The sequence below is a fragment of the Mus pahari genome, chromosome 10, assembly GCF_900095145.1.
Source record: "Mus pahari chromosome 10, PAHARI_EIJ_v1.1, whole genome shotgun sequence".
In the NCBI taxonomy this organism is placed as follows: Eukaryota; Metazoa; Chordata; class Mammalia; order Rodentia; family Muridae; genus Mus; species Mus pahari.
The window spans coordinates 80,941,984-80,956,907 of record NC_034599.1 but is presented as its reverse complement, the minus strand read 5'-3'; the positions used below and the strand labels follow the sequence as shown (position 1 = coordinate 80,956,907).

The window sequence follows — 14,924 nt, the reverse complement described above, 5'->3', positions numbered from 1 at the left end:
TATCTGAATATCATGTTTTAAACAAGTATTTATTGATCAGGGGATATTCTTCCAGGCACTGGAGACGATCCGGTGAACAGAATAGATAAAATTTCTATTCTTATGGCCCTTACAAAGGTCAGAGGCAGAACAGTGAAAAGCTTACATGAATAAATTCTACTTTATATTACATCATGATTGCCAAGTGGGAGTAGGCTTCCTCAAGGTAAGGCATGAGCGAGCTCCACAGCTGTTGGAAGAATGTTTACAGGCAGTGAAAGCATTCAGTGCAGACTCAGGTAGAGATTGCCTAGCAAGTCCAAGGGACATATGCAGATTGGAGCTAGACCTGAGGAGATGGAGAGGTATTATGGACATTGGCCTTGATTTAACTCTGAATTTTATTTCCTACCAAGGCACGTGGGTCTACCTTTGTAGATGTCTTGCAGTATTAGACAATATCAGGAGCTTGGCAGTTCATTTGTGCATTCTTCTTTATGCATTTTGCTAGGTACATTTATTTAACATTCGTTGTGATCTGAGCATCCATTAGAAAAATGCCTTTGTGACACCCTGGAGACTGTTAATTAAACTCCTTCTTCTCAAAAACCGTCTCACTGAGAGATGGCTTTTGGTGAGTGTGTGCTGTACCTGTCTCCCATGTCCTGAGAGTGCCTCCAGCACATAGCCTTCCTTTTGTCAACCATCTGTGACTGTCCTGTCCGCTTAGAAAAACACTCACCCACTGGAGGGATAACTGATAAATCTTGGAAAGAACATATGAATCTGAAGGGCTAATTGATTTTCCAATTTCAAAAGTTCTCTAAAACTGTGGAAAGTTGAGGGGTTGGAGAGATGGCTCAGAGATTAAGAATACCAGCTGCTTGCTCTTCTAGAGGTCCTGAGTTCAATCCCCAACCTCCACATGGTAGCTCACAACCATCTATAATGAGATCTGGTACCCTTTTCTGGCCTGCATGCAGGCAGAATGCTGCATACATAATAAACAAACAAACTAACTAACAGAATCTTTAAAAAACCTAAACTACAGAAACTGAGTTCAGTGATACTGACATGGTCATGAACTGTACTGTAGGCAACAGAATAGAAGCAAGATCCTGAAAGCAAGCCTTTATATTCATCGTCAAGTCAGTTTTGACAGTGGGGCAAGACTATTCAATAAGGGAGAAGACAGTCTTCTAAAGTGTGTTGTGGAGCTGGAGAGCTGGCTCAGTGGTTAAGCGTGCTCCCTGGCCATATAGAAGTGTGACTTCTGCTCCTGGTACCTACACCAAGTGCCTGGTACCACTGTAACTCCAGCTCCAGGGGAATAATGGGAGGGACTCAGAAAAAGGAATAAAGTTGGACTTCTTTATAGCATCAAAAAAACCTTCAAAGTGAATAAATATATCAAACTACCAAACTCTCAGAAAATAACTTAATAGCGAATCTTTGTGAGCTTGGACTCGGTGATATCCTTTACATACAATTCCTAAACACAAGCAACACAGGGCCCAGGGGAGAGAGGGCTGGCTTCCTGGTTGAGAGCCCTTGTTGCTCTCACAGTGGAGCAGATTGAGTGTGGCAACTCGCAAGCATCCATAGCGCCAGTCCCAGAGGCTCTGTTTTCCTTGAGCACCCCAGCAAGGTCCAGGCACACATGTGGAGCTCATACAAACATATAAGCAGAACATTAATGCACATAAAACTATAAAAGTCTATAAAAGTTAAAGTAAAGGGGCAACTCCAGAATGAAAGAGTTTCTAATCACAAATCTTACAAAGGACTTCTATCCAGAATGTGCAAATAACATCTGCAAATCAGTAATACACTTAGCAATAATATGGCTTAGAAACTGGCAAAGGACTTGAATGGAGAGTTCACAGGACAAAGCTATATCTCAGGATAGCTAATAAATATATGGAGAGATCTTGAACATCATCAGATGTCAAGTTAATGCAAATTAGAGCCACAGTGACTGAACAATTCACACCCAAAAGGGTGGCTATGGAGAAAGCAAATTGGAGCACCAGCTGGTGAGGATGTGGGATGTTGAAAACTTCAGACACTACCTATGGGCTCGTAACACAGTACGCTACTGTGGAAAGATGAGTGGCAGGCCCTTGACATGGTAAGAGATTAGCCATACCTCTGAGCAGCTCTGCTGATAGGAACATGGGATAAATGAGAATGTATGTATGCACTAAAGCATGTACAGATGTTCTTAGAGGTATCCTTTATAAAAGCCTCAGGGTGGACACAATCATATGACTCCTTAGCTAGTGAAAAGCGGTGTGTATATACATATATGCTGTATATAATAGTTTTATTATTCATAATTATTATTTATAAAATCTATTATTTGGATTGGAAAAGGAGTGATATACTGATGCACACAACATATGCAACATATGTCATGTATATGTTAGGCTAAGTGAAAGACCACATATGATACAAGTCTGTTCATACAAAATGTACAGGCTAAGCAAGTTTGAAGAGACAGGTAGTAGATTAGAGGCTGTAGAGGCTGAAGTAAAAAAGAAGGAACAGGAGTAGCTGCTCATAGGCACAAGATTTCATTTGTGACCCAAAAAATGTCTGCTAAGGGTGGTAGCTGTACGCCTCCATTAATAGATGAAAGCCCTGGACTTAGACACGGATGGATTATGTGGTATGTGACTCCACAGTGTTAGCAGAAGCTCCCACGGAGACCACGCTGCAGACTCGTCTACTCAGTCTGTTTTCTTCCTGTCCATAGTAAGCCTCCTGCGTGCTGCTCACCGCCTCCTTCCCATGTGGCCTGGCTTGCAGCCACGCCTACACCTCCACATCACATTCCTGTCTGCCCCGAAGGGATTCTCGCATGTGTGTGTATGGAGTACCTGCCCAGTTTTGCCTCTTCACATGATCGACATAAATATTTGCTTGGCCTTGTAATTGTTTACTGTAGAGATTTAACTGTGTAATTTAATTGAAAATAAAAATTTTAGAAGCGAGACTTCTTTGTCTTCTAAAAACAGAGATGACTGGCCAGGAGTGATATAACATACCTATCTGTGGGCTCAGCGACTTGCAACACAGGAAAATACATTTAAAAAAATGATCAAAATTATGTAAAATGATTCTTTTATCTAGTTTATTTAATGTGTATAGCTTGTTTTGTAGTGCTAAGAAACAAAGTGCAAGAATATATATATTAAATTCATTGTGTAACAAATCAGCTACATACCTGGTAGGGGCTTTATGCTGGCTGCTCCCTCTGTCTAGAGAGCACAGCTTTGGGAAAGCCTCACATTCGCCAGGAGGCTTTCTACAGTGTGCCTCCTCACCCCCTTCTAGCAGCCTGTACCATATACTTTCTTGTGTCATTGGTTCTCATCTGTGTCACACCATTAGAGTGCAGGCTTCTTTGGGGTCAGGTCCTTGATGGTTCTCTTTACTGATGCATCCCGAGTGCCTGGGATGATGGAGTGTGGTGAGGGGAGAGAGTTACGCCAGGTGTTCCCAGGCCCACGTCCACATTCACACTCCACCAGCTGAGCTCCTGGAACCCAGCCCACACTTCAGCTCACATCTGAGCAGCACCACAGCAGCGAGAGAAGGGTGCACAGCTGCCTGAGGTGTTTCAGCCCGAGGAAGCCCCTTAGGGTGTCAACACCCAAGGATTCCATTAACCACTGATCATGTGGGCACATACTACCTGGCACCTAACCAAGTTTCAGATTTGCAGGAGGCAGGTGTTTAGCATAATCAACAGTGCCCATGTAAACACTCGAGGCACAGAGAGCCAGTTAGTCATTAAGTCATTATTAGCTGTCATTAAAGACAGTTTTTATAACTGTTTCCAAGGCTTTTTGAGATAGCAATCTCAAACCTTCTGAGCCAGTTCACATTAAAGGTGATCTTTAAGTCTGATGTGAAGTAAAAGAAAATTAAAAATTCTAGCTTTGTTTCCTAATACAGTTTCTTTTTTATCTAACTGAATACACACATTGCTAGGCAACAATATAGACCTCTTCTAAGCCTCCTGGATTTCTTTCTTTTTTTGTTTTTTGTTTTTTCAAGACAGGGTTTCTCTGTGTAGCCCTGGCTGTCCTGAAACTCACTCTGTAGACCAGGCTGTCCTCGAACTCAGAAATCTGCCTGCCTCTGCCTCCCAAGTGCTAGGATTAAAGGCGTGTGCCGCCATGCCAGGCTGCCTCCTGGATTTCTTAAGTACTATAATATATAAGCTGAATATAAAGCTTTAAATTCTTTTTTCTTTTATCCATTTGTAGATCTTGGGATTTCTGGTACCACATCAAAAAAGTAAGTGTTTTTTCAGTTAATCTGCTTTTCTTTTAACAGTGTGTTCATGTGTGTTTATTCAAGATATCAAACATTTCACTCCCTAGAATATATTATTTCCCATTCTTAAGCTAGGAAATTTAAGTTGTTTTTTATTTAAGTTTATATTTTTGTTGTTAGTCTATTGAAATCTTTAAATTATTGCTCTGCTTTGAAACAGGATGATCTGTTTCAGGCTAGAGTTGCCACTGTTAGCAGCTGGAAATACTTTAGGATGGAGTTTTGAGTGTTTGGATGGTTTATTAGTTAGTTGTATTTTTTGTTGGGTTTTTTTGTGGGTTTTTTTTTTTTTTGAGACAGGGTTTCTCTGTATAGTTTCGAGTATTTTAATAGCTTTAAGTTTGAGATTCAACACAGTGTTTCTGGCTAAAGTTGATTTTAAAATATCTTTCCTGGGTCATAAGAATGATAAACAGTATAACCTTTTATCAGATGTTTGTTTTGTTATTGAAACTGGGATGGATATCACAGCCATACAATGATTATAAATCATATTGTAGGTATGATACAGTTGTGTAAAACCCTCTCTTGGACCCGTTAAGAACAACAACAACAAAAAAAAATAGTCATCATCAGTATATTTTAAATTCAAAAAAGAAACAGGGCTGGAGAGATGGCTCTGCAGTCCAGAGCACAGATCACTATACGAGAGGACCTGAGTTCTGATCCCAGCATGAGTGTCAGGTAGCTCACACTTCTCTAACTCCAGAGAATCCAACACCTCTGGCCTCCTGGGCATGTATTGGCCTTATGGGCATACATACACACCCAAACACAGAAATATACACATATACATAAGTAAAATGACAAAAAATAATTCAACAAGGTACGTGTCCAGATTGTTATATTATTTAGAGTTTTTTATGAATAAAGAATTTAGTTGACTTTTTCTGCCATATTTTTCTATTGTAAGACACATGAAATCCCTATTGTCACTGAATTCAAAAGTCTCATCTGTTTTATTTCAAATGCTTTTGTGATGTCTTAGATACAGTGTGGTAAGGCCATTCTGTAAGTTTTAATCTATACTCTTTATCACTACCAGGTTTGAATAGATGACTTCTAAGCCCAAGGAAAGCATCCCAGAAAGCCACATGCCATTACTTTTCTGAATTTAGTGTTTTGTTTCTTTCTCATACTTGCCCTTTAGGGGAGATCTCCAGTGGAATGCTGGGGAGAAAAAGCTGACTGGTGGAGCCAACTGGCAACCGAAAGTCACTCCGGCCACATGGTCAGCGGGTGTTCCCCCGGTATGTAACCATACAGAGCAAGTCATTCTACTTAACTTGACTGTTAACACTGTATACCTCTGTTCACACTAATGCAGCATGAGCAAGATACAAAGCTCAATGAGATCTACTAACTTTTCATGTAACAGTGATTACAACCTATGTTTAAATACCTTGTCGTTGCATAAATACTTAATTGTAGTATTTCTGATTCTGCTTCATTTGTAAAACTTCAGAAATGGGTTTCCAGTACATCCCATATCAGGGACTGTAATATCATTTTAACATATTTCTTGTCCAGATCTCCTGATAGTCTAGATAAGTAATGAAAACTCTTAATTTTTTTTTTCTTATCAGAAAGGATGGGTAATGTGCTGGCCAGTTTTGTGTAAACTTTACATAAACTGTGGTCTTTTTTAAAAGAGAGAATTTCAATTGACAAAATGCCCTCACCCGACCAGAATGTGGTGCATTTTCTTGATTGTTGATTTCTGTGGGAAGGTCTAGCTTACTGTGGACAATGCCACTTCTGAGTGAGTGGTCCTGAATGGTGTGAGAAAGCAGGCTGAGCAAGCCATGAGGAACAAGCCACTCAGCAGTATCCCTCCATGGCCCCCTCATCCGTTACTGCCTCTGGGTGTTTCCTTGAGTTCCTGCCCTGACCTTACTTTATGAGCTGCAAGCTTTCCTCCCAAGTTGCTTCTTGTCATGGTGTTTATGGCAGCAATAGCAACCTTAACTAAGACAGGTTATTTCTATTGTATGAAGTTTTAAGACCATATTTTTTTTCACCCCACCAATTTTAAACTCGAAACTAGACCATCATCCTTTCCATGAGGTTTAAAGGATATTTCGTTCTGTATTTTAAATTCTCATGTCTCCCATTTTTTTTAACAAAACTTTTTTTAAGCCACTTTTCCCAAGCGACTTGGAGTTTTCCATCCTTGGGAACTCCCCTGCCTATCAGAGTCTGTCTGTTGTCCCAGTGTCTAACACTGCTGTGTGTCGGAGGACAAAATGATGGGAGGAGGCAGCTCATTGGCACCCACTTCTTTCATCGTGAGTGGTTTGGGCAGAGGGCGGTGGAGAAGCTACAAGCGCATGAGTCTGAAGAGTACCACAGAGAGAACCTCACATCAGTGACGGTGCTTGTCACCCTTTAAAACTGCTGTGAAGTTTGAGAATGCTTTGTAAATCCATGTACACAAACTTGAAATGCACACACATATATATATTTTTAAATTACAGCCTATCGTTGTAAAACTGTGTTATGTTGTCTCTTTTTTGAATGTGTCCTGTGTGGTTCTGTGGGCATGTATGTACAGCAAGGCACTGTTCCGCCAACCAGCTCAGTCCCTCCGGGTACCGGGACCCCGTCCGTTGGGCAACCTGGAGCAGGATTTGGAATGGTGAGTGATGACCTGTGCCCAAAACGCTCGGTTTGCATTCCTGACATCTTTACACGTTCTCCAATGGGCAGGCATTCCTACGGTAAATCCAGGAAAGGAAACTCCAACCTTAAGCAGCTGCTTTGGGCCTCAGCCAGCCTGGACAGGAAGCGGGGAAACAGTTACAGCGTATATAAATTCAGTGTCATCAAATTACAGTACATTGTTGTACTGTTTAGGGAATGATATTTACTATGTATTTTAGCTCAGTTATCAAATCAACCCTCTTGTAGGGCCATCCTGCTTAAGGACTTTTGTTTCCTAAGGAATTACTCTAACTGGAGATGAATACACAGCTCCTGGTTGGAATAAGGATGTCACATGGCCAGCCAGGCTTGAGTAGAGCTCAGGGACATTTCCCCCATCTGACAGCCTCCACTCCCAGAGTTCAAGATTAACATAATAAGTGACAGTTTCTACCTGTGTGGTTTTCTCAGAGGCTGTCCAAAGCATGTGAAAGGTGTGCGTGTTGGGGTTTGCCCTCCGTGGGTCCCAGATCTGCTCTAAGACTTCCTTCCCTTTCAGCCTCCTGCAGGGACAGGCATGACCATGATGTCTCAGCAGCCAGTCATGTTTGCACAGCCCATGATGCGGCCACCCTTTGGAGCTGCAGCTGTGCCTGGCACACAGGTCAGTTGTCTAGAGTTCACAGCACCACGCATTTGCTCCTAAATATGAAACTGTCACTCTGTTCACGGTGTGAGGTACAGAGGAAAGAGGCACACGCTCCACACTTCCACCCTCAGCAGCCTGAGGAGTTCTCCTCGGGTTTTAGAATTTCAGGCCAGACTGGGTTTTCTGGCTTGAAGACAACAAAACATATTTCTGGAGTAGCCAGTGCAATGCAGAATTGTTGGGCAGTAAACATTTAACAGAAAGGTTAAAAGAAACCTACTCAGAAAGAAAGATACTGCTCAGAGAGTAGGTGTAGACTTCTCTAAGGAGTGTCACATTTCACTGTCCGGTGTATAGTTTGGGTGGCTTTGAAGCCACTGTCTTAGAGGAATTTTAGGAGCATTAAGAGAGATCACTGGATTGGATAGTTCTTGAGCGGCATCTGACAGGTTTGCGGTTTCTAGGATTGGAGTCTAGATCACACGGATGCCAGAAAGTAGGGTATCTGTACTCTACATGGTGTTAACAGTTTTGTTTGAGGATACCCAGGATACTAATTGGAAAGCCCTACCCAAGGTTTAGACCTTAAGCATGGTCCATTGGCACTTAACATAAAAGATCTATCTATGAAAGGAATATGGCTTCCGTGTTAGCCTTCACAGTAAATGTTTGTTGGGCTGGAATTCTTGCTTCAATCAGACTCCAGGGGGATTCCTTTCCTACCTCATGGTCCCGTGCTTTTTCCCTGCCTCTCTAGCCTGTCTCAGTGTTGTTAGTGCCTAATGGCTCTTTCATAGCTGTTGCTTCTTGACTCAAGGGATGTGGAAGCAGTGTACAGTGTGGGAACAGTGATAGAACTAACAATCCTGAGGTCCTTCTTTTTTCTCCTCTACTTAATTCATAATGGTTCATTTGAGGTACCAAAAACATGTCTCCCAGTGATAAGAATTTAGGTTAAGGGATTTTTTTTTAAAACATGGTTTCATGCAGCCCAAACTGATCTCAAATTCACCATGTAGCCAAGACTAGCCTTAGCTTCTGCCTGCATCCACCTCCCAATTACTGGAATTATATGTGTTAACCACCATGCTCAGCCAAGTACAGTTCTCCTGGCTTCAGGGTCTACCGAGAACTTCTTCACAAACAGCAGCCCTGAGTTCCCAAACTCCAACCACAAGTTTTGGAGTCCTCACTTCAGACCAGCTGTATACAGAACTGAGGTTCTCTATGACCTTCTGCTTAGATTTACCTCGAAGTGGCTCCCAGAACTCAGGGATGTACAAGGTTTATGATTAAAGTTTTATTGATATGAAAGGATACAAATTAGATACAGCTAGAGGAGCAGAGATGATAGGAACATCTGGGAGAGGCCCAAGCATGAGATTGCATCTAGCATCGTGTGAGACGGTGTTGCCAACTGCAGAGATCACCTTAGGTTTCAGTATGGCATTAGTAAGACTCTGTTGCACAGCAATAATTGATCGGATTACTACCTCTGAGTTGAACTCAGTCTCCAATCCCCACCCTGGAGGCCGCATTTGCTATTATGTGGCCTAAAGACTCAGCAACATAATAACGGATTGGCCTTTCTGGTATGGCCAGCCTCCAAACCAGACTAGGGTTTAGTCAGTCTCACCGTACATCACGGAAGGGCCTCTGTGAGTCACCTTGTTAGTATAAGCTACTGGGGTTGTCCTAGTTTGCTCTCTATGGCTGTGATACACATCATGACCAAAAGCAACTTGGGGGAAAAGGGTTTATTTCAGCTTACAGTTTATAGTCTATCATGAAGGGTTAGGTCAGCTCAAGGCAGGAGCCTGGAGACAGGATAAAGACCATGGTGGGATGCTGCTTACCAGCTTGCTATATACGTGGCTTGTTCAGTCTGTGTCCTTATACAATCCAAGGCTACCTATCTCAAGAAGGCACCACCCACAATGGCCCAAGCCCTTCCATATCAATAATTAATCAAGAAAATGCCCCCACAGCTGTGTCCACCAATCTGATAGAAGCACTTCCTCAGTGGAGTTCCCTCTTCCCAGACCAGACCAACGTGTGTCAAGTTGGTGGGGGGGGGGGACTAGACTTTATAGGTGGCTTCTGGAGCAACCATGAATAGCAAAGTCGTCATGCCTGTCACTTGGGACATTACTAGGATTTAGAGCTTATCTAGCAGGATCCAGGATAAAGAGAAAACCTGTTTTTAGGGAGACCAGATTCCCTACTCTACAGAAATGCAAAAGACATCACGCTGTTTAAATGTTTTGCTGCCCCCCCCCCATTCTTCTTAAGTTGTCTGGTAAAATAAAGAAGCATATATAGAACCAGTAAACTTTTTCTCTCTAAGCAACTGGCCCAGGCAGAGAGAGAACCCAAAATTATAACTTGAGTAGCAACTTGCTGAGCAAACTAAACTAAACTAAACACAGTTGAATTTAATGACGTCAGTAAATGGCTACACTCTTGTGGTATTTTAGATGTACCAAATGTGGTATTTACGTTGTTTTAATCAATAATTGATGTTATAGTAAATTATGGGATAGTATGCAATATCTGTAATATTTATTTATTTAAGCATCTTTTTCTTAGTCAATTTCTTACTCTTTGGCCCTGACTAGCCAGACACTGTATAGATCAGGGTGACCTACATAGATCCATCTGCCTTTGCCTCCCTTGGCTAGGATTAAAGGTGTGCACCACCGTGCCTGCCTAATATTTTCTCTATCAAAAAAAAAAAAAGCATAAATGGCCAATAGACTAAGCAAACCTGCATTCTCATGGAAAGCTGTTTTTCATTACCAATGCCCGGGCTATGTCACTGTGATTTTAGTCGACTTTTATAATACTGTTATCTCAAATGTAGATGAAGCCTTTGGTTTCTACCGAGCACTTTCAAGCTTTAACATTGATTTTTTTTTTTCCTGACATTTCTGTGCAAATCTACCTCAGTTTGAGAGATGTGAGATGGGTGGGTGCAAGAGTCAGTTGGAAGGTTGGGCACAGGAACAGATTCAGGGTCCTAGCTTTGAAAGCTCTCCTTCCCAACCCCCACACACAGACACCACACCCCACAGTTCTAGATTTCAGGACCTGCTATCATCCTGAGATGAACTGGCTTCAAGGCAGAGATGTCAACCATCCCTCCAGACATGCAGCCTGCAGGCTTTGAAAGGCTTTCCCCTGCCAGTCCTGAAAAGTGGGCCCCAGAAGTTTCTTACGCAGTTGATAATTGCAGTGTTGGATAAACACAGAGATGTGAGCCTTTGCTGCAGGCTCTGATGGCCAGGGTATGAGGCTGGAAATGACTTGCTCATCTGACATGCACACTGCCCAGAAACTGTTTGACTGAGAAATGATCTATATGAAGCACTAGCCTAGTTACCTATTAAAGTAATGTCATATGATACTGTCTACAAACTTATGTCTGTTTGTCCTACAACTCATTCTTACTGTAAGAAAAGCCATATAATTCTTTTCTTAATAATTTGATGTTACTAATGATTCAAAGTAAGAATGCTTTCTGCATAGAGAAATCACTGTGTTCTTCCTCTCCTCCCTAACCCCTCTCTCTCCCCTCCCCTCATCATGCATGCATGTGCATGTGTGTTTCACTCTGTATTCTAACTCAAACTGTTCTCCCAGAGTCCCCATATTTCACCTTGGCTGAATCTGATGTCAAAGAATTTCAGAAAGTGCAAACATCATTGCCAGTGTTGTCCTCTCCAGTTAAGTGCAGCCCAGACTAAGTAGAAGGAACCAGCTGTATTAACTTTTAGCCGTCTGTTCCTCTGTGTGTTTTCTCTGGTATATGTTCTACCTAATGCTTACCTGTCTCTCTTGTGCTTTCTATTTCTGCTCTCTGGGGCTGGCCTTTTCCCCACTAGCTTTCTCCAAGCCCTACACCTGCCACTCAGAGTCCCAAGAAACCTCCAGCCAAGGACCCGTTAGCGGATCTTAACATCAAGGATTTCTTGTAAACAATTTAAGGTATCTGATATTGAGCTTTCCCTGTGAGCTTGCAATAGTGAGATTGTGCATTGCTTAACTGTTCCAGATATGGTATTGTTACTTCTGTGTTATAGATAAATGGTGGATGGATGGATGGATGGATGGATGGATGGATGGATGGAGAGTGGATGAGTGGATGGATGGATATATAGATAGATGGATGTTTCAATAGAGGATGGATGAATGGATGGATGGATGGATGGGTAGATAGTTCGATAGAAGATGGATGGATGGATAGATCGATAGAGATAGATAGATAGATAGATAGATAGATAGATAGATGATAGATAGATAGATAGATAGATAGATAGATAGATAGATAGATAGATAGATAGATTATTTGACTGTTTAGAGTTTTAAATCTGAAGTCAAAACCTGTCCTTATCACTGCATTTTTAAAACCTTAATTTGTTAAAACTGTAGGAGAGAAAACTCAATCGTTTGTTGTTATTTTGAAAAGCATAAAAGCCATACCCATGAGATGAAAGTCTCCTAGGAGGCTAAGTTAACTGGAAGATACCACTGTAACCCTCGTGACAAGACTTCATAAGCTACCAGCATTTATAACACTAGATTTAGAAGTCATTTAAAAATACACTTGCCTACATAACCATGTCCTTCCATTATCCTTATTTTTTTATCTTAAGGTAATTGTGAAAATTCTTAACCCTTTGCATTTATTCAAGCTGAATCTTAAATTTCTGACAATCTAGTTTTATATTCCATAAATTTAATTTACCGAACGGTTCACAGGGAGCACGGGGGAAGAGACAGACGGCAGGGAGTGCTCCATCTCAGTCCCTGCACCTAACGCAGTCAGGTGCTGCTTACAGACATGCTCAACATTACTTTAAGTGTTTACTCAGGATTGCCCATGTCAGTTTTTCAGTCTCTTCTATAGCTGAAAGAACTTAATCCTTGAGCATGAAATGATTTTTCAAAGTCCCATCCAGAAGATGAGCAAGAACATAGGAACTTTGGACCACAGTGCTGTGCGATTTCTATAATACATCCACTGTCTACATTTATTAGACACAGACTTCTTTTGTGTGCATGGAATCCTATCTTATGATTATTTCCTTAGATAGAATTAACAGTAGCCAGGCCTGGTGACCCAAGACTTTAACTCTAACACACTGGAGGCTGAGGTAGGATTCAGGGCTAGCCTGGGCCACATAGTAAGCATCTGCTTTAAATGAAACTATTGACACCCCTAAGACCCCAGTGTTTTCCTTCTGTCTGTTCCTCTTAAATCAAGACCAGATAGGTATGTAAGGCATCATTCTCTTCATGTGCTGGAAGCTCTGCTAAGTGAAGCAGAGGGAGTTTTGAGATAGTCCCTGTCCCCAGCCAGGATCTATACCCAAGGCAGACAGACAAACATTTTATGGAGAAGATATTCCTTCTGACCCTAGCAAGGATTTCACAAGAGAAACCACACGTGAAGGACATAGACAAGGAGGGAGAGAAGTCACTGCCCCCAGAGCTCACCATCTTGTACAGTCCCCACTTGTCTAACAGTTAAGTGGCTCATCAACAGACATATAGAGTAATGGTAGCCACTCACTCCCACCTGTCACCACCCATACACACTAGCTCTAGGTTGACACTGAGAATGCTAGAAAGTGGCGAAGGTTTAAAGGTTATTGATGTTTTTTTTCTAAAATGCAACTATACATAGACTTGTTTAAGTTTCCTGAGTGAGTTTTTATGTTTATCTCAGTTTAAAAAAGAAACTGTAACTATGAGTTTGTTAAATCTCAGACTCTTTTGTCGTATACAGGTGTTTTGTACTATAGAGAGAAAATTGTAAGGGAGATAAAAAAATGTTTGTGTCTTTTCATGTACACTGTGTTTTCTAATTCAAATACTATCTTTTTTTTCTTTACAGCTGCAATTTTTGTGACTGAATAGGAAAAACTAACCTGAGTTTGGAAACTTCAGATGAGATTGATGCTCAGTTTCAAAGTGAGCCACCCGTACCAAACCCAGTGCTGACGCGTAACTTCCTCTCCAAGCACACAGCTCAGCTGTGACAGTGAACATTAGGAATGTGTACCACTTTAGCTGTTACCCTACTCTCCAGCTCGTAGTGTATTTGGGTTCTTTGTGTGTTGTACGACATAAACAGTGAGTGAATGGTTCCAATGCCTTTAGTGCTTTTCTGGGCGTTGCCGAGGACAGAGGGTGACGCAGCTGCTCGGTGGTGAGCCATTTGCAAAGATGTGTCTGTGTTTTCAAAGGTTTCAATGTATATATATATAACTTTTGGACAAACTCAAGTCCTCCCATGAACTTTCTCTTCTCTTCTGTACCTCTGTTACAAGCGTAATGTGATACTATCAGCTAGTGAGGAAAACACTCTTAACGATACAAAAACTTTTTTTGGTGTGGAGTACATTTTTCCAATCACAGAAACTTCAACTTGTTGTGAGAAATGTTTATTTTTGTGCGCTATATATGTTAAGAAATTTTATTTTAAAAAAAATGAAGTCTAATGTCCATAATAAAACTTCTCCTTGATGAAGCTACCTTATCAAGAATGAAAAAAATCATATGAGAAGAAGTCCATATTTATCACTGCTATATTAAGATATATATTTTAATTATATTTGCAGGGTTTGCATCTAAATTGACCTATTTATTCATTCGTGATCAAAGGCACCGAAAAGTGGAGCTTGTTTCTGTTGTGTCTGTGAAAATGCAGTTAGAGATGTGCTGTTTATGTGACTATGAACGTGCCCCAAGAGACATCTGTAACTTAAAGAGAACTGCAAATATTTTTTATTTCAGTGTGGGTTTACGTACATCTGTTCAGTTAGTATTTCTTTGTGTGTTCTATAGAGTAGTGTTTCTCCATCCTACGATTGAGCTCAAAGTGACTTCTATTGTACCTTTGTGATAGGATTGAAACCAATTCAGCGAATTGTATCTTTTAATGTATATACTGTATTCTTTGATTTTCAGTTTGTTGTCATACTGTCTGTGCCGATGGCTTGGCTGAAGATTTTGATGCATACACAAGGTCACTGTTGATCAGTGTTGTTTAGTGGCTTGGCAGCTCTTTGTAAAAGCATATTGGGTTGGAAAGGCATTTGCCTATTTTTCAAATTATTTAATAGATGTATGGTACCCTTTAAAGTGGTTGTATCTGAATTTACTGTGGGGATAACATACACTGTAATGGGGGAAAATTACCTAAAACCAATTTCAAAATGGCTTTTCTTTGTATTTTGGTTTAAAACCCAGTGCATGTCTGCCCTCTGAGATGCAATAAACACCTTGAACCAAGAAAATG

At 41.1% G+C, this 14,924-nt stretch overlaps 1 protein-coding gene across 6 annotated transcripts in view; it reads left to right on the top strand.

Moving 5' to 3' along the window:
* The window catches only part of Snap91 (synaptosome associated protein 91), a 113,293-nt gene extending 98,369 nt beyond the window's left edge, over positions 1-14,924 (top strand). For 4 of the 6 annotated variants that reach the window (XM_029542977.1, XM_029542980.1, XM_029542979.1 and 1 more), the window contains 6 exons: positions 4,257-4,287; positions 5,477-5,576; positions 6,881-6,964; positions 7,529-7,633; positions 11,503-11,605; positions 13,518-14,923. In XM_029542977.1, coding sequence (XP_029398837.1) covers positions 4,257-4,287; positions 5,477-5,576; positions 6,881-6,964; positions 7,529-7,633; positions 11,503-11,595 — 413 coding nt within the window. In that variant the 3' untranslated portion in view covers positions 11,596-11,605; positions 13,518-14,923. Of the gene's footprint in view, positions 1-4,256; positions 4,288-5,476; positions 5,577-6,880; positions 6,965-7,528; positions 7,634-11,502; positions 11,606-13,517 lie in introns of all 6 variants that reach the window. The other 2 variants (XM_021206128.1, XM_021206127.1) reach the window with 1 other exon arrangement.